At 37.0% G+C, this 19,309-nt stretch overlaps 1 protein-coding gene across 3 annotated transcripts in view; it reads right to left on the bottom strand.

The window, feature by feature from the left end:
- Window positions 1–10,327: 10,327 nt before the first annotated feature.
- LOC134847606 (beta-1,3-galactosyltransferase 5-like) overlaps window positions 10,328–19,309 on the bottom strand; it is a 44,546-nt gene continuing 35,564 nt past the window's right edge. For 2 of the 3 annotated variants that reach the window (XM_063864720.1, XM_063864721.1), the window contains exon 3: window positions 10,328–11,868. In XM_063864720.1, the coding sequence (XP_063720790.1) occupies window positions 10,521–11,868 (1,348 nt within the window). In that variant the 3' untranslated portion in view covers window positions 10,328–10,520. Of the gene's footprint in view, window positions 11,869–16,349; window positions 16,465–19,309 lie in introns of those variants that run through there. The other variant, XM_063864719.1, reaches the window with a different exon arrangement.

Genomic DNA, 19,309 nt, shown 5'->3' with positions numbered 1-19,309 from the left:
CCGAAAACTGGGGTGGGGGCGGATAGACGCTTTTGTTGAAGTTACCAAAACGGGTTCACGGCAAATCATATTGCAAAGTGTCCAGCAAAAAGTGCAAATTGCTGTTTTTGAAAAAAAAAGTTCGGGGCAAAACGAACGGACTTGCCGAAGACAAGGGGTGAATTAAGGCCGGTCGGAAAACTATATGACGAGGATGTCCCAAGCGCGCAAGTTATAAACCACGATGTATTCATCACAACATAAAACTTCTGCTTGTTGGGTCAATGATAAAAAAAAATGTGATCTCACGGATGGGATTCAGGTAGTTCAAACTGTTAATATCGAAATGTCTATCGAAGAAACTAAGGGAGGAGCACGAATTAAAGTTAGCGAGGGCAAAACTATTACTCAAAATCAAAAGACGGCTGACGCAAAAGTGGATTGACAGCGGGTCGCCCCTCTCAAATGTTTCTGATTAAGGAGCTGAAGCGTACGTTAGAAGCTGCACCTTAAACCCGTGCAACTGTCACCGTTGGGACGAAACTACCAAGAACTCAGGGGTTCTGGAACCAATCAACTAAGTTTGATGGGAAGGAAGTTCGTGCCGCAATTTGGGTTGCAGTTAGTCCAGGTAACAACAGGCTGGGTGATGAACATGGAAGAACCCTAAGAAAAACGTGGAGACGGCATTAAGAAGAAGCCACTAGATGACTGGCAGACTAGTTTCAGTAGGCAGTTTAGTAATTTGTTCAACGGGTAGGAAGAGTTCGAAAAAAATTTGAAGTGGTAGTCTTCAAGAGTTTAATGCCGGTGCAAAAAAGAAGCGTGTATTCATCACACTACAGGACAAAATCGATAAGGGACGAAAGGCACATTGAAAAACTCGACGATTGCTCGGATAACTACTTTCTGTCTCCCATATATATAAAAAAACCCATCAGAGAAACAGCTCAATCTGCGAGAATTGAATAATTAAGTTCATAAAAAAGTACCATACTCCGATTAAGCAAGATTTCATAATTTTATCGGCCAAACGATTAGCGAGAACATAATTAGACAAAATTATTTCACGACCATAGAACTTAAAAACAAGTACGGGCAGCTCCAATTGTGATTTCTTCTTGTTGGAGGGAAGACGAATGAGGAGGTATTTATATAGATTCAAAAATGTTTCTCTGGATTGACAAAAATGCTTGCAGAATTTCAAAGGGTGTTGGATTCTATCTTAGGTGAATTTCCGTGCAACCACGCGTTTTTAATGATAATTTAATCCTTTCATTTATTCTTGAGAAAATATTGAAAAACTTGACCGCAAAAATATGGCAATGAAACTTTCGGAATGCGAAATTGCAAAATCGGAGTGCGAATGGCTAGTCCATAAGACCACGAAATTGGGTATAATCCCTTTTTCAAAAACGGATCTCATTCACAAATTACTACCGCCGAACACACGCTCTCTCAATTTAAGTATCCTATGAGATCAATCCGCTGCTTATGAAATCACATGCCAGAATGAAAGCACTTAGCAGAGTACTTGTCGTTGTTACGGGCCTTTCTTATGCCAGAAAATCGACCTTTCTCATGTCCAAGCTGCATTCAATGCGTTAAAAGACATGGTGCGCGTTTTTTCGAGTCCACGCAGTTCGATGTCCTAAAAACATCCGCCTTGTCTCTGACACCAGCCATAATATTTTGGGGCGTTGTTGGAGAAACTTGACCCCCAAAATTGGCGACTGACCTCATTTGCATCTCGTTTGCTAAAGGAGCGCATGTTTTTAACAAACAAACTAGGATTAATAGCCGTGTTGGAAGGGGAGAGAAGTTAAAAACATTACACAAACTATAATTTCGATAAAAAAATCTACGATTTTAACGGATCGTAAGGCTCCTTTAACTTTGCTAGAAGGAAATAATATGAAGAACAAAACAATGTACAAGTTTTCTGTTCCGGTAGATAATATCGTATTTTTTTTTCGGAAAATCGTATCTACTTCCAAATAGATCGTATCAATCCCAAATTTCAAACTGGCAAGAACCAAAATCCCCCGGCAAAATTTGTCATTGCGGATTGCCTTTCAGGACATTTGATGGGTAAGTTATTGACTATAAACAGAAAAATGAATGTTGCAACCAATCACAGTGCAGTACGCAAAATAAAGCAACTGTTTCCACTAGATGGGGTAAAACGCATGCGGTAAAACGCCAGCCAAATGGAGGCGCAAATTTGCGAGGGTCGACAGTCGGGACAGCACAAAAATAGTTGGGGTAACTATTAAACTTGACCTGAGTGAGTTGATTCTCGTGTACTCAAGGAAAGTGAACAATTGTTTCAAAAAGTTAAGCAAATTTTGTCTCGTTTTCCAGAAATTATAAGCAGTCGCAGCAGCTCGGAGGTTGAAGTCATCAAGGAAAACACAGAGGCCAGAACTTCCGAAGCAGTGGAGGCAAAATTAATCATTGTCTTTTCCATTACATCGAACTTTAAAATGGGAGTATATCCGCTGGCTTATCATATCAACATCATCATGAGCGTTATACCTCGCGATTGTAATTTTGTCAAAAAGTTAGAGAGCCTTCCAGAATTAGTCAATTAATCAGTACAAAAGGAAGAACTTTGATGTGAACTACGCTTAAAAAGAGATTTATGGGAAAGTAGAATCTAAGGTTAAACGCTTCCCCCGGGTCGTTCAAGATTTATTTTGTAGAGAAAGCGAAGGCTAACGGTCGCCGAACTAAGACAACATGTGCCTGGTGTTCAAATCGAGGATATGTGCCAACTGGGTGAATGAAATGGTTGCCATCCCCCAGCACTTTCAACCGTGTACATAGGTCTCATCACCAGAAGACCAGCATGTTTGATGGTGCACGGAATGTATAGTTTTCTATTGTTTTAGCCTGGCGCCGACTGCTGAAAGATGCCTTGAGAGTCCGGCAGCAAGAACATTTTAAAAGCGCTTTGCGCTAAAAATGATATGGGTACAAAATACAAACCAAAGGAGCCGCCTAATGTATGCGTTCGACTTGGTTTCTGGGGTCCAACCAAAGTTTTAAATGAACGAGACAGTTACGTTGCGGTAGAACGGGTTTTGCGCTGGCCGTCGAAAACGACATGTAAACAATAAATCAAATAAAAGGGTTTAATTTCAATTCCAGACATTGATTTTAGTTCAATCATGTGGTCGATCGAAAAAAAAACTACTTGAAACAAGGATCCAGGCTCACCGGAAAAGCAATAAAAAATTTTGCAATGCTGAAGACAAAGAAAAAATATATTTACCGATGAACAATCTTAGGTTGACCAGATGCGTTGAACGTAAAAAAGGAAGAATTTTGAGCTGAACTACGCTAAAAAAGAGGTTTATGGGAAAGTAGAATCTAAGGTTAAACGCTTCCCCGGCTAAAACGCACCCGTTGATTTGAAAACCAGGCACGTGTTGTCCTAGTTCGGCGACCATAGCACTCGCTTTCTCCACAAAACAAATCTTGAACGAACCGGCTTAAACGCTTCCCCGGGTCGTTCAAGATTTTTTTCGTAGAGAAAGCGAGGGCTACGGTCGCCAAACTAAGACAACATGGGCCTGGTATTCAAATCGAAGACGGGTGCCACTGTGTGAATGAAATGGCTGCCATCCCGAACATTTTGCGCAAAAAAACTGAAAGGAAACTGAAACGAAAACGAAAGAAAACAAAAACTGGAAAAAAAACAAAAAACGTGGGAAGATGACGATGAGGATTCTCTGGATTCGAGTGTGAGCAGGCATTGCTGCCTTGCGGCGTGGAGGCGAGGCAAAAATTGAAGCGAGTGGAAACGGGATGAGCAAATCAAAGCCGTGTAATTGTGATACGATGACACTGGGGTAGAAAAAGGATGAGCACGCATCAGAGGAAATGAGCATAGACACGCCCGGTGAGATGGGACCCAGTAGTCAATCAGCTGCACCGCAGGCTGTTACTGTAAAAACGATGCATCGCAGACCACGACTGAACGAGACGAAGACATTGATCCAAAGGAGAGTGAACAAGTGCAAACTCAAGAAGGGGGATAAAAAAACAGCGGGACGACCACCAAAATAGAGGCTGCTGTAACATTCGAGCCAGGAATCGAATCGCCAATATAAAAACAGCTCATGATAAACTTCGAGGGAAAGAACGTTTTTATCTAAAATGAGGCAGCGATGATTAACATCACGAAGGAGCAACAAAAAGGGGACGCGCCGGACATTCAAAGAGGGTGAAAAGAGAGTATGTAGGATAGAATTTTAACTTTCAATATGCATTTTAGATTACTGTTTAGGGAAAATGTCACATAGGTGTAAGGTTTGAGTTAAATTTTATGTTCAGTCCCCTTGGTGTTGACCTCGTGCCTTTGGTGCTTGTTAATTGATACGTTTCAACAGCAATATATTCTGTGTGAGGTGTTTAAACAGTTGAATGAGTTTATAGTTCGAAATACGGAGATACATTATTATCAAATCTATCTGTTGAATTCAATTACCGGAATTACATCTATCACATACTGACTCGGGAAAAAATAGTAAAACGGATAGGTAGCGGATTAAAGATACCATGTCTTCAAGTTTCCAAGTTTAGTGCCAATTCCGAAATCAGATTAATTGTGTTTGTGTACAAAATTTTTAGCAAAGAAACTAAGCCAAGTATTCAAACATTTTTTGAAGCAGGGTTGAATTTTTATATAAGTTTTTTTTCTAAACTTCTGCTTTTTTTGTGTAACTTATCTTTTTTATCACCCTGCAAACTTTTTTTCTCTAATTCCTGGGGTTTTATGTCAATTTTATTCATCATATCCAACCAATATATTTGTATACAAAAAAAAGTTTCTTTGACTAGCATGATCCTAAAAGTATTATCAATTTTTAAAGTTTTTTTGTTTTAAATACCAGTCATGACCGATAACTAACTAAAACCTAATTCAATGTTTTCATGCTCTTTTAGGTGTTTCGGATTAATTTGCTTGAAGTCATTTCTTATATCAGAACATCATTTTCCAGCTGTAAAAATAAAATTGAATATAATGGATTTTCATGGTCTAAAATGCTGTAAATATAATCGATTCCCATGTTACGTTCAGACAACAAAATTGGACTAAAAATGATTTTAAATCCAATTTTTCTCGCCAAAACCAAATGCATACTAATTCATTTGGAATCCATTATAATGGATTTTATAATAAGTATGAAATCACATTGAAATGGATTTTTTTCTAAGAAATTTTGCAAGGACTTCTGCATTTATCAAGTGAGTAATGCGGAAACTTTGCAAAGCGAGTGTACGGCCTATTCCATTTCTGAAGCTAAACTCAAATCAAATTGCAAAAAGATTCAGTTAAGCTCTCCCCCCTCATAACGTTTGCCCCTTTGATCCCCTCCCACCCCCTCCCCCACCTAAACCTACCCCCCCCCCCTCTGAACGCCCCCTGAATACCACCCCCTCCCCACCTGAACTCACCCCCTCAGTCACCTGAACCCACCCCCTCCCCACCTAAACATACCCCCCCCCCACTGAACGCCCCCCGGGGGGGGGGGGGGGGTTTGTTGTTGTATATGGGCAAACACTAGGGGAGGGGGGGGGGGGGTAATGGAAGCAGGATCAGTCCAACTCGAACTTTACCCCCCCCCCCCCCCCCGAAAGTTTCTAATAATTTTGAATAACATAAAAAAAGTAACGAAAATGTCAAAGTTAGGCAGAAAAAAATTGAATTGAACAACAAGTAACCAAAGTAACTTGTTTTTTTTTTGAAGGCAATTTCTTTTTTTGAAGGCAACTGCAGTATTTTATTGTTAATCCACTATTTTTGTACGCGTTTGTATAGTTTTATAAGTTCAATAATCACATCACGCAGAAGAAACTTGAAGAAAATTTTTTTCTGTAATTTTTTATGAATGTGGTCGGAACATTCTGTGCTACCTGCACAGCTACCGGCTATCCTTGTTTCTTTATCCTTCCGAAACAGTGGAGGCAAAACTAATCATTGTCTTTTCCATTCAATCGAACTTTAAACGGGGAGTACATCCGCTGGCTTATCATATCAACATCATCATGAGCGTTATACCTCGCGATTGTAAGTTTGTCAAAAAAGAGAGAGCCTTTCAGAGTTAGTCAATTAGTCAGTACAAAAGGAAGAACTTTGAGCTGAACTTCCCTAAAAAAGAGGTTTATGGGAAAGTAGAATCTTAGGTTAAACGCTTCCCCGGGTCGTTCAAGATTTTTATCGTAGAGAAAGCGAGTGCTATGGTCGCCGAACTAAGACAACATGTGCCTGGTTTTCAAATCGAGGACGGGTGCCACTGGGTGAATGAAATGGCTGCCATCCCGAACATTTTCAACCGTATACATAGGTTTCATCACCAGAAGACCAGGATACCAGGAATGTATGGTTTCTATTGTTTTAGGCTGGCGCCGACTGCTGAAAGATGCCTTGAGAGTCCGGCAGCAAGAACATTTTAAAAGCGCTTTGCGCTAAAATTGATATGGGTACAAAATACAAACCGAAGGAGCCGCCTAATGTATGCGTTCGACTTGGTTTCTGGGGTCCAACCAAAGTTTTAAATGAACGAGACAGTTACGTTGCGGTAGACCGGGTTTTGCGCTGGCTGTCAACAATGATTAGTGAACAAACAATCAGACAAAGCGTTTAATTTCAATTCCAGACATTGATTTCAATTCAATCATGTGGTCCATCGAAAAAAAATACTTGAAACAAGGATCCAGGCTCACAGGAAAAGCGAAAAAAAAAATTCGCATTGCTGAAGACAAAGAAAAAATATGTTTACCGATGACCAATTTTAGGTTGACCAGATGCGTTAAACGTACAAAAGTAGAACTTTGAGCTGAACTACGCTAAAAAAGAGGTTTATGGGAAAGTAGAATCTAAGGTTAAACGCTTCCCCGGGTCGTTTAAGTTTTAACCAAGCGCCTTACTCAAAAAATCGCTGATCTAGGCCGCGAGGCTAATGCGGTTTTATGAAGCCCAACAAAAAACCCTGGCTTCAAAACCTCTGGCTTGAAAAAACACTGGCGTCCTATAGTATGAACTAACATGAGGCCGGACGTGGAGTTGAACCAGGAAAAAATGAACCACCCTATCCGAGTGATTGTGAAGCTCGTAACAAGGAACGGAGTTCATGTAGACAGAGCAGAAAAGATGCGAGAAAAGCAGCGGCCAAGCAAGTTGCGTGGCAGGACAGAGCCGCTGTTTCAACGCCTTGAGGAAAACAACTACATGTATAGGCTAATAAAGCACAGAATTTAGATAGCAGCGAAAAAGCAGCGAATCCAGATACACGGTTACATTAGAAAACGAGTCTGAGCTTAGAAAAAGTGGGATTGCCCAAAAACTTATTTGGCAACCCAGTGAGAGTTTTCAAAGAACATGCCGAGTACTCCTACACCAGCAGAACTGCGCAAAAAAACTGAGGCGAAACTGAAACGAAAACGAAAGAAAACAAAAACTGGAAAAAAAAAACGTGGGACGATGACGATGAGGATTCTGGATTCAAGTGTGAGCAGGCATTGCTGCCTTGCGGCGTGAAAGCGAGGTAAAAATCGAAAGCGAGTGGAAACGAGATGAGCAAATCAAAGCCGTGTAATTGTTATACGACGACACTGGGGTAGAAAAATGATCAGCACGCATCAAAGGAAATGAGCATAGACACGCCCGGTGAGATGGAACCCAGTAGTCAATCAGCTGCACCTCAAGCTGTTACTGTGAAAACGATGCATCGCAGACCACGACTGAACGAGACGAAGACATTGATCCGAAGGAGAGTGAACAAGTGCAAACTCAAGAAAGGGGGAATAAAAAAACAGCGAGACGACCACCAAAACAGAGGCTGCTGTAACATTCGAGCCAGGAATCGAATCGCCAATATAAAAACAGCTCATGATAAACTTCGAGGGAAAGAACGTCTTTATCTAAAATGGAGGCCGCGATGATTAACATCACGAAGGAGCAACAAAAAGGGGACGCGCCGGACATTCAAAGAGGGTGAAAAGAGAGTATGTAGGATAGAATTTTAACTTTCAATATGCATTTTAGATTACTGTTTAGGGGAAAATGTCACATAGGTGTAAGGTTTGAGTTAGATTTATGTTCAGTCCCTTGGTGTTGACCTCGTGCCTTTGGTGCTTGTTAATTGATACGTTTCAACAGCAATTTCTTCTGTGTGAGGTGTTTAAACAGTTGAATGAGTTTATAGTTAGAAATACGGAGCTACATTATCATCAAATCTATCTGTTGAATTCAATTACCGGAGTTAAATCTATCACATACTGACTTGAGAAAAAATAGTAAAACAAATATGTAGCGGATTAAAGATACCATGTTTTCAAGCTTCCAAGTTTAGTGCCAATTCCGGAAGCAGATTACTTGTGTTTGTGTACAAAATTTTTTAGCAAAGAAATAAACATTTTTTGAAGCAGGGTTGAATTTTTATGTAATTTTTTTTTCTAAACTTCTGCTTTTTTTGTGTAACTTATCTTTTTTATCACCCTGCAAACTTCTTTTCTCTAATTCCTGGGGTTTTATTTCAATTTTACTCATCATATCCAACCAATATATTTGTATACAAAAAAAAGTTTCTTTGACTAGCATGATCCTAAAAGTATTGTCAATTTTTAAAGTTTTTTGTTTTAAATACCATTCATGACCGATAACTAACTTACACCTAATTCAATGTTTTCATGCTCTTTTAGGTGTTTCGGATTAATTTGCTTGAAATCATTTCTTATATCAGAACATCATTTTCCAGCTGTAAAAATAAAATTGAATATAATGGATTTTCATGGTCTAAAATGCTGTAAATATAATCGATTCCCATGTTACGTTCAGACAACAAAATTGGACTAAAAATGATTTTAAATCCAATTTTTCTCGCCAAAACCAAATGCATACTAATTCATTTGGAATCCATTATAATGGATTTTATAATAAGTATGAAATCACATTGAAATGGATTTTTTTCTAAGAAATTTTGCAAGGACTTCTGCATTTATCAAGTGAGTAATGCTGAAACTTTGCAAAGCGAGTGTACGGCCTATTCCATTTCTGAAGCTAAACTCAAATCAAATTGCAAAAAGATTCAGTTAAGCTCTCCCCCCTCATAACGTTTGCCCCTTTGATCCCCTCCCGTCCCACCCCCTCCCCCACCTAAACCTACCCCCCCCTCTGAACGCCCCCTGAATACCACCCCCTCCCCACCTGAACTCACCCCCTCATTCACCTGAACCCACCCCCTCCCCACCTAAACATACCCCCCCCCCCCACTGAACGCCCCCGGGGGGGGGGTTTGTTGTTGTAAATGGGCAAACACTAGGGGAGGGGGGGGTAATGGAAGCAGGATCAGTCCAACTCGAACTTTACCCCCCCCCCCCGAAAGTTTCTAATAATTTTTGAATAACATAAAAAAAGTAACGAAAATGTCAAAGTTAGGCAGAAAAAAATTGAATTGAACAACAAGTAACCAAAGTAACTTGTTTTTTTTTTGAAGGCAATTTCTTTTTTTGAAGGCAACTGCAGTATTTTATTGTTAATCCACTATTTTTGTACGCGTTTGTATAGTTTTATAAGTTCAATAATCACATCACGCAGAAGAAACTTGAAAATTTTTTTCTGTAATATTTTATGAATGTGGTCGGAACATTCTGTGCTACCTGCACAGCTACCGGCTATCCTTGTTTCTTTATCCTTTTTGCTCATCGGTTTAATTTTTTTTTCGTTTTAGACATATCTAGAATCATATCTAGACCTCCGATTTTCTACTAATTATAATTTTAACGCTATTTAAGCCATTATGGCCTCTTTTTCAAACTTTTATGGCCCTTTATTAAAAAATAACTTTAATACTTGTTTTCCGATTTTTCTTTTATCGGTGTAGCTGGAACATTTGATGATACTCATTTCAATTTGTAGATGTATATAGTAGTCTAGGTCTTGTTCTGATGGACGATTCCAGAGAAATTTGCAAAAATAGCAATTTTAATTGTTATCAGTAACGGTACAGAAGTTGGGTGGGAGAATTAATACTTTCAATCAGAATTCAGACTAATCAACCGATAATAGGGCTTATTTAGAAAGAAAACTTCGCTAAATGCAAAATTTGTTGATCAAATGCTCAAGTTTCGACGACCACTCTCCAAGAATAAATTTTCAGCACAGTGTCTCAAAAATTGATGACAAAATTTTCCGACTATTTCATTTCAAAACACTTTTCGCCTTCTCGTCAAAGTCCCTACTCGAACATCGAGAGAAAAATTTTGGTAAAGATATGCTTCAAATTTTAGTACGAATCTAACAAATTGTTTCTGAACAACTTCGTTGGAAATTGTTGAGCAGTTTTTATAATACTAAATTTATACGCTTATTGTTTATTATATAATACAACAAATAGGGAAAGCAAAAGAAGTTTTACTAGGCAAAAGTTAGAGTTTTCACGGTTAAACTGGCAGAAAAGCGAGGAATAGATTTGAAGTTTTTTTTTAATTTGGTGTCAATTTTTGGCACTTTCGACAATCTTAACTGTCGATTATCTCAATTGCCGACTGCTTTTTCTCGACACTTTCTTTGGGCAGACAATTTTTTGAGGCGCTCTTTTTGTTAAATCTCTGTAATACATACTCCATTTGGTAGGTTCGATTCCATGAGCTAAAGCCAAATCCTTGTAAACGCAATAAGTGTATTTTGGAGAGGTATTCGAGACACCGGCAACATTTTGAACAGTTTTGCCCGCTTTTTCGATACATAATCCCATGTAAACGTCTTCAAGTTTGAAGAAATTTACCTGCAAAGTTGCATTGAACAAATAGGGAATCATATCTCCGGTGAAAGCGTACGAGGGACCGTAACAAAAGGGGGGGTACCTGACCCTTGGGAATTCTTCCTTAGATATGTACCATTTCGACTTTTTTGTCCGATGCGGTTTGCCTTTCTTAATACAATTGCCACCGAAAAACTCCGATTTCGGTAAATTATCTAAAAGTGGAACAAATTTTTCAGGTCTCACAAAAACGTCGTCGTCAATTTTAAAAACATAATCGGCATTTTGGCAATAGAAGTTGGCAAAAGTGACGCCAAACATTGTTTTGTACGTCAAATTCCAGTAATCTTCGATGAAATCACCGACTAACAAATCGTTATACACCGAATTTTCAAGTTTCAATAAATCAAACGTAATTTTCCAGCTTAAAGATTTCGTGTTTTTCGAGTCGGACGTTTTTCCGAGAATAAACAAGTGTTTCAGCACGTATTTGTCTGTTAGATTTCGAGTAACTTTGAGCCAAGACGATCTGATTATTTCACGACGTAGCGAGTTTTTAGGCTCGGACGGAATTAGAATTAGCACCAATTTTTGATGTTGCTGAGATATTTCGCGACAAGCGTGTAACTGCTTGATTAGAAAGCTATCTTCAGTGTTAAAAATATTCTTTTTGCTATCTGTAAACAAAGTTTGACCTTTTTTGATTTGTTCTTCTGATGATGTTGATGACTTGTTCTCGTTTTGAACGAGTTCCGAATGGAGAGTTCTCGTTTGATTATGGACAAAGAGATTGGTCAAATCGGGAAACTTGAATGGATAGCGCAGCACGCCTGATTTGATCACATCACTTTTACCGAATAAGGAGAGACTGGAACCTGACCAGTGAAACTTTCCAGACTCGCCGTCTTTTCCCGATCTTCCGTCAATCGTTTCCTCAGATCCCGAGTTTTCCTCGTCGCTCGCTGAAAACTTCATTCGGCGATTTTTCATATGGTTCAGTTTAGACGACTTTTCAGCAATCGCAGAGGTTATAAAAGTTTGCATGGTTGCAAATAAACATAATGCAAGTAGGAAAATGATGAAATATTTCAGCAGCGTTGTTCGGTTTTGAAGACACCTAAGCATAAAATTCAACATCAAAACTCGAAGATAAAATGCAATATACTATTGAGCAGATTAAGGTTCAAATACGGATTTGTTTAACCAAAGCAAGGACCTAAGTTTATCTTGGCGCTTGAAACCCAAACATTCAATGTATGTTCTTTATATGGCTTTCATCTTTTACTAGTTTGCCAAAACGCTAACAATCAGAAACAAGACTGCTCGTATCAGCGCGAAGCCCCGAATGTTCCGACTTCCCTTTATTGTGCATGGAACAATTTTTGATTTTACTACATTTAGAAAACTTCAACATTTATTCAACTTTTTTGCTGAAAAATTTGCTCCACACGCTATAATAAGTACTATGTCATGTAATTGGCGTCTTGTTGCGTAAAAACATGGCCGAGTTGCTCGCCTCAACTGAAATTATAATGATTTAATTTGCTGCCTAAATGTGAAAAAACGCAATATATTGCGCGGGAGTTATCCCAAATTGCGCGGGAGTTATCCCAAATTGGCCAAACTTAGACTTTTAACAAGCCTACAATTTTAGAAAAAAATATTCGTCGGCGAATTCTTTTTCTTTGAGCTTCAGACATTTTTCAGACTGAATAAATTAATTTTATCAAAAACGCCGAATTATGAAATCGAAATTGGTCTGAACTGAATGAGAAACATCACCCCCAAGTATAACAACTCCGTCATTTTTTTGAAAGCCGTAACAACAAAAGATGAAGCAAAAAAAGGAAATCGCTATAAAAAGTACTTAAAAGATGCCATACTTTTAGTAATTGCTTGCCTCAACTCAATTTGGAAAAATATACAAAATTTATTTTCTTGCAGGGTTATTTCGCCGGTCATAATTTATAGAACAAAATACAATGTACAAAAACCATCCCAAATTAACGAAATTGACTAACTTTTAAACTCTCAAAATCTTCCAATAAAGAAAAGCAAGTAAATTTTTTGTACGTTTTGAGATCAAGACATCAATATCTTTCAGGTAATGAAGTAGGTTGGTTCGGTCACAAAGTGCTTGATACCAGTTTGAAGGTTACCCCAAAAATAAAAAACCAGCCTGAGCATAAGTATTCCTTTAACTTCTGCAAAAATTGAAAGAAAAGTACTATATTAGAGGGCTGGCTACTCTAAAAGACTAGTGGGCTGGGCCATGAGTCGACAAGAGTTTAAATTAAAGAAGCGGAAAAAATCTAAACTGTACCACGACTGCTCCTATCAGGACAAAACCCTGAATAAGCCGACTGCCATTTTAGGTCTATGGAGCAGTGTTCGCATTAAAATATTGATGAAAATATCAAAAAAAAAAAACGAAACAATTTTCCAAAATTTTTTAAATCCCCCACACGCAAGTTAAAATAATAAGTGATAGATTTTACTCCTTGCAACGTAGCGATTATGATGAATAGCAAGCTTCAACCAATTTTGAATCAATTTCTAAGAGGGATTAAATCACCGCTTACGCGTTCAAATAGGCAGTCTTCAAACCCCTATAACTTTACGAAATGATCAGAGGTGAAATATCTTTTTTAATATGAGCTAAACCTTTTGGCTGATAAAAATTCTGTCAATAATGGCTAGTTAAAAAAGTGAAATTTGTCTGGAGAAAAAATCAGCCGAGCACAAACTTTCCGTTACCCTCTTTGAAAGTCGGAACAATAATTCGCAAGTAATTTTTCACACCAAATTAAGGTTCACAGATTAATTGCAATTTCTTTAACAATGACGACTAAGCGGATTTGGTATAGGCGCGTGAAGCCACGCCTATACAAAACGTCTTCTCAATTGCCAACCACCACATTTTAGGCTAGAGGTAAACACTGTTTGACGCATCAGAATACTCAATCTCGAAAAAAACAAGACTGCTCGTATTAGGGTGAAGCTCTAAAAAATCCGACTGCCTTTAAGGTCTCTGAGGCAGTAATAACATGAAAAAATTTAATAAAACGAAAAATCATCCCCGCACACGCCATATAAAATTCTGAGTGATAAATTTCGCTCCTAGTAACAACCCAATTAATGCAAATGAGCATCATTTGAAATGATTTCTACGACGGATTATATCTCCGCTTACGCGAAAAACGCTCACTGGTTAAATATCGTTTCAAATTTAAGCTCAGTACAACAATACCTTTCGAATGTTTATAAAAATTCTGTCAAAAATGGCTAATTAAAAAGTCGAAATTTCTCTGAAGAAAAAAAACCACCCCGAGCACAAATATTCCATTATTTTCATTACAAATTTCGGAACAATAAGTGTAGCGAAGGAAGCATTCGCCATTTTCAAATATTATCTGAGGAATCTAATTAACTAATTTTCTATTTGTGAAAAAAAAAGATCGAACAGTTCAACAGATTCGCTAAAAAAAATACAGCCTCTTGAGTCTAATGATTCGAGATTTGGAATAAAAAATTCTTTTGGTGCGCATCATAGTTTTTTGGAACTAAGCAGTAGCCTCAGTTTTTGCAAAAAAATTCATTTTCCAATATCAGTTGGCTGTATGAAAAAAGCGGAATCCAAACTATTCTCTGGATTTTACAGAACACCAAATTTCTTTTATTTTCTTTACATGAGTGGTTATAAGTTGCAATACTAAAACAAGACTACTCGTATCAAGACAATGCCTTGAATGTTGCGGCTGCCCAGTAATTAGTCTCGAGTAGTTTTTGGTAATGAAATATTGGCAAAACTATGATTTTTAGACTGATAATTTCAAAGTGTTAAAACTTGAGTCATTTATGGAATTAATAAGATTAATCACCTTGCCTCAATTCAATTTGAATCGATTATGAGTGCGAATTAATTGCATCGTGTAAATATTCCGCGTCTTGGAAAAAAAAATCAAAGTATTATTCCAACAGTAGTTCATTCGCTGCGTCTCATAATTAATTGATGAAAATTTAATAGCCTAAAAACATTGAAATCAGCCAGTGATATCCAATCATTCTGCAACTTTAGCCTTATTTTTGATCTCATTAAGTCCTATCACTTAATCAGTATAATTGTTTGAATGACAAAAAAGTTTTTCTCTGCACAAAATTATTTTAGAACATCTTTTTGAAACTCGAATCACGACTCAGATATCACACTCAACCACCCATGAATGTGCTTCGATGCGCCTCAATTCTCGTAAGAACCCCCTACTATATATAAATAGTTCCAACTTTTTAAGAATTGCTGGAAAAAAAGTATCTCCAGTTCGAACAATTTTTTATCACCTCTTTTTAAACATTCTAACCCTGATATGAGCCGAGATAAAAAAATAACCTTTTCAAACAATCAAAAGGCGAAGGAATTTTTTTACGAGGGTAGATATACTAAAATTTTCTTCTTGGTTTTAAGTTTCAATAATTCACCCAAGTTCGAGAACAAAACTGAAAAAAAAAATGCTCAAATAGATCATCAGTACTATCTAGAAACTGGCCAAAAACTGAAAAACAGCCTGAAAGGGGCAAAAATTACAAAACTACCCACAAACTCTGGCATCTTGAGTTCACCCATACTATTTTGATTTGGGTGATATACAACAATAGGTGGCAGGTTCAAGTTAAATAGTTGGATCGTTTTTTGCGAAAACTAAATTATGCCAAAATAAAAGTTTTAAAATTAGGCGAAAATTTTGATAAAAAATGTGTACAATTTAGCAGAAATTGTATGTCATTCCCTTGCTACATATAAAGAGGGTAGGGCAAAAAGGCTAGGACTCCTTACAAAAATTAGAGCCGGTTATGTAGTCTTTGACCGCTTCTTGTCAATGTCGTCTTGAAAATTAGGGGGATTTTTGCTAAATTATACACTTTTATCCTTAAAATTTTCGCCTAAATTTAACACTTTTGTTTTCGCCTAATACAGTTTTCGCCTAATATAAAAAGCCCCGTACGAGCTCATCGCGGAGAACACCTGTTGTGCCCATGCCTACAAACTGCATGCAAAAAAAACTCGTTCAGTAGTTATGTTCGAATGTTTGGAAAGCGATCACGGCTTTTGTCAAAAAAGGTCTTTTTTCCACTTTCCACCAAGTTTGAATTTCAATTATGAAAAACTATTTTAGCATAGTCATAAATGCTATGAAACTTAGCACGGTGAACAAATTAAAAATTATGAACAGCGTTGTTCTTCATACCTTACATCATAACATCACCTGTTTAGACATAATCACACGTAAAACAACTATAAAAAGTATAGATTTTGAGGATATACTTAACTATCTCCCCCCCCCCCCCCCCCTATTGTATCTACTAAAGAATCCCCCCTTTCTTGAAAGGGGGAGGGTAGATTGTTAAGTGGATCCGATTTTGAATGGCGGGAGGAGGGGTGGAAAAGAGCCAAAAAATGAACACTTAAAAGTGAAAAGGGTATTTTAGTATCCATGAAAGACTACAGGAATTGAACAAGATTTGAATCAAGAAACAAACGCTAGGTCTGCATAATTGGGCCATTCTGCATAATTCAAAAATAAACTAGAAAATTGAACCAACCTTGATATTTTCGCCAGCCATTTCATCGTGCAACCAAAAATAAACCACAAAAAATTTTAGTAAATCAGTCAAATAAAAACCATTAAAAGCGAGTTAGAGAGCTGAAACGGAAACCAATTATATTTTCCCAGTTAAATTATTCCTTCTATATCAAGTTGAATAAAGTAGTAAAAAATTGACTGTATTATCAGCAGTTTATCATGCTGCGACGTGTTCAAAAACTGAAACAATCTGATTTTACAATAGTTAGAAAAGGAAAATAATTTATTCTGTCAAACGTGAAGTGTATTTGAATGTTGTAAATTTCATTTTTGGAGGGATTTTTTTTCATGGGATTATATTTAAACGTTGAAAGTCCTGAGAAAGCATTCAATTATTGTTGCGTCATGGTTCGGATTAATACACCTGCAAAAGATTAGATTGATTTCATTGATTGTAAAAGATTTTTACCTTTATTAAAGCGTAATATAGTAATGCCCTAGTTTAATAAATGAACCAACCAGCCTGGGAATTCAGCAAGACTGCACACCATCGCATACAACTGACAATCAATACAGCGAACAGCTTATCAACGGCCGAGCTAAGATTCCCGAAGTATGACTCAACCGAAACGGTTCAATGATGTCATTTAGTGGGCTCTTTTCCAGTTCCCTTCTTTGATTTTTTTTTCAATTTATGAAAGTCTATTTAAATTGGGATCTACTTAACAATCTCCCCATTTCAAGAAAGGGGGGGGGGAGAGATTCTTTAGTAGTTACAATAGGTGGGTAGAGATTGTTAAGTAGATCCTTAAATTGCCTTTTGACGTTATAAACTGCAATAAAACATGTCAGCGTGAACAGATGAACAAATTTTAACATGATTTCTTACATGCAAAACGCTGTGTGAACAATTTATGAATAGTTTGATTTTACGAGGGGGTTGAGAAATTGGAAAAAATTTATTCACCTTTGTTAGTGAAATTTTGCTCGACTTTGTTTGATCTTGTTGTTCCGAAAGTAACGGAATATTTGTGCTCGGGGTGAGTTTTTTTTTCTTCAGACGAATTTCGACTTTTTAACTAGCCATTTTTGACGGAATTTTTTTTATCATTTGAAAAGTATTGTTGTCCTGAGCTCAAATTTGAAAAGATATTTTACCTGCGATCATTTTTCGTAGAGTTACGGGGGTTTAAAGATTGCCATTTTGGCCAATTTGGGACAATTAACGCGCGATATATTTCGTGATATTAACACGTAAGCGGAGATTTAATATGTCTTAGAAATCTTTCCAAGTTGGTGGTTGAAAGCCATAATTATTGCCATAATTGATTTGTTACAATGAGCGAAATTTATCCTTTTGTACTTTATATGACGTGTGGGGTGATGATTTCCATAAAAAATTTCAAACTTTAGAGAAAAAAAATTTCGTTTCATTTTATTACATTTAATTGTTTTATGTTATTACTGCTCCATAAACCTTAAAATGCAGTCGGAACATTCAGGGCTTCGCCCTGATACGAGCAGTCTTGTTGATTTTTATAAGTGAAACACAGTTCGCGATCAATTTCGCTCGACTTCGTTTGACCTTATTCGACTTTTGCAGACACCGACCTTTTTTTCCTTCTATATTTGGCCTCCATAATTAACCTTATAAAACCCTTTGTTGTAAAACTGATGCTTACGTGAGGTGGGAAAAAAGAAAAAAGAGCCCAGATACCGTTCAATTTCTTAATCTTTTTCCGACATAACTTGACTTTTCGGCTCTTTTGCACCCTTTACGACGTTTTGGCGCTTTCAGCCATAATTACACATAAAATAATTATGAAAACAGAAATTGGGAAGAGAGCCGAATTTTGTACGTGCAGCTTTTGATGAAGCACTTTTGTTAGCAAATTTTCCTTCAGCAGAAATAAGTTTAATAAACTATTCAGAGGACAAAAAATAATTTAAAAAACAAGGATAGCTGGTTGCTGTAAAAGTAGCGCAGAATGTTCCGACCACATTCTCTGGAAAAAAATCTTCCTTATTTCTTCAAGTTAGTACCTTTCCGTGTACTTCGTGTGATAATAACTACACAACGATCAGAAATTGAACGAATTAGGCTTGAACAACCACAAAACTCTTCAAAAAATAAATGAACAAAAAAAACTAGCTTTTTTTTAACTTTTCGCATTATAAATATATTTTTAGAGAGTTTTTTGGCAAAGAAGCGCTAAGAGAAGCTTCCAAAACTAGTTTTTTGTTCAATAAAATTAAGTTTTTTATCCTAAATTGCTAATTTTCACATATAACGAACGTTAGTTCATCGCTTTACTGCTCAAAAATAGACAAAAAAATCAAAAATTTCTAACCAGTTTTTGTCGAGTTTTTTCTTTGAATATTTTTAATGTCATTTGAAACACGACTGAAAAGGTTTTAATGTGATTTATCCTTCAAACAAGTTCGACGATTATTTGTGGTAGCTGTTTTTGCGTGGAAAAAAATTTAAAATCACCCGAATACAAAGTTCCTCCCCATTTTCAATGATCGGAACGGAAAATAATTTTGACTAATTTATTGTTCGAAATAGTGTCTAGTAGCGCACATCTTGATTCAGCTGCATGATTTAATTCAGTCTGGGTTTTTTTCAACGGATTTACTGCTTCGCTATTTTCATGTTTTCCTTCAAATTCAGCTTATGGATTAGTTTATTATGCCATAAAATGATTGCATTTTTGATTAATTTCTATATAAAGTTCAAACTTAGGCAGGCCATCCAAGTTTCTAAAGTGATATGAAAGATCATAAAATCCTTGAATTGGATAAACTGTTTTCAAAAGTTGAATCAAAAACCTATTAGGTAACATAGTTTAACTTTTCCCTCAGTTAGAACGAAACAAACATTAAAGAAAGTAATTCAGATTTCACCATTTTCGAATTTAGTTGACTTAAGTAAAATTCAGTTATCTCGGGTATCTTATGATTCTTATTAGTATCTTA

This window comes from Symsagittifera roscoffensis, chromosome 6 (genome assembly GCF_963678635.1).
Source record: "Symsagittifera roscoffensis chromosome 6, txSymRosc1.1, whole genome shotgun sequence".
In the NCBI taxonomy this organism is placed as follows: Eukaryota; Metazoa; Xenacoelomorpha; order Acoela; family Convolutidae; genus Symsagittifera; species Symsagittifera roscoffensis.
The sequence above is the reverse complement of the archived record's forward strand: the minus strand, read 5'-3'. Positions and strand labels throughout refer to the sequence as shown.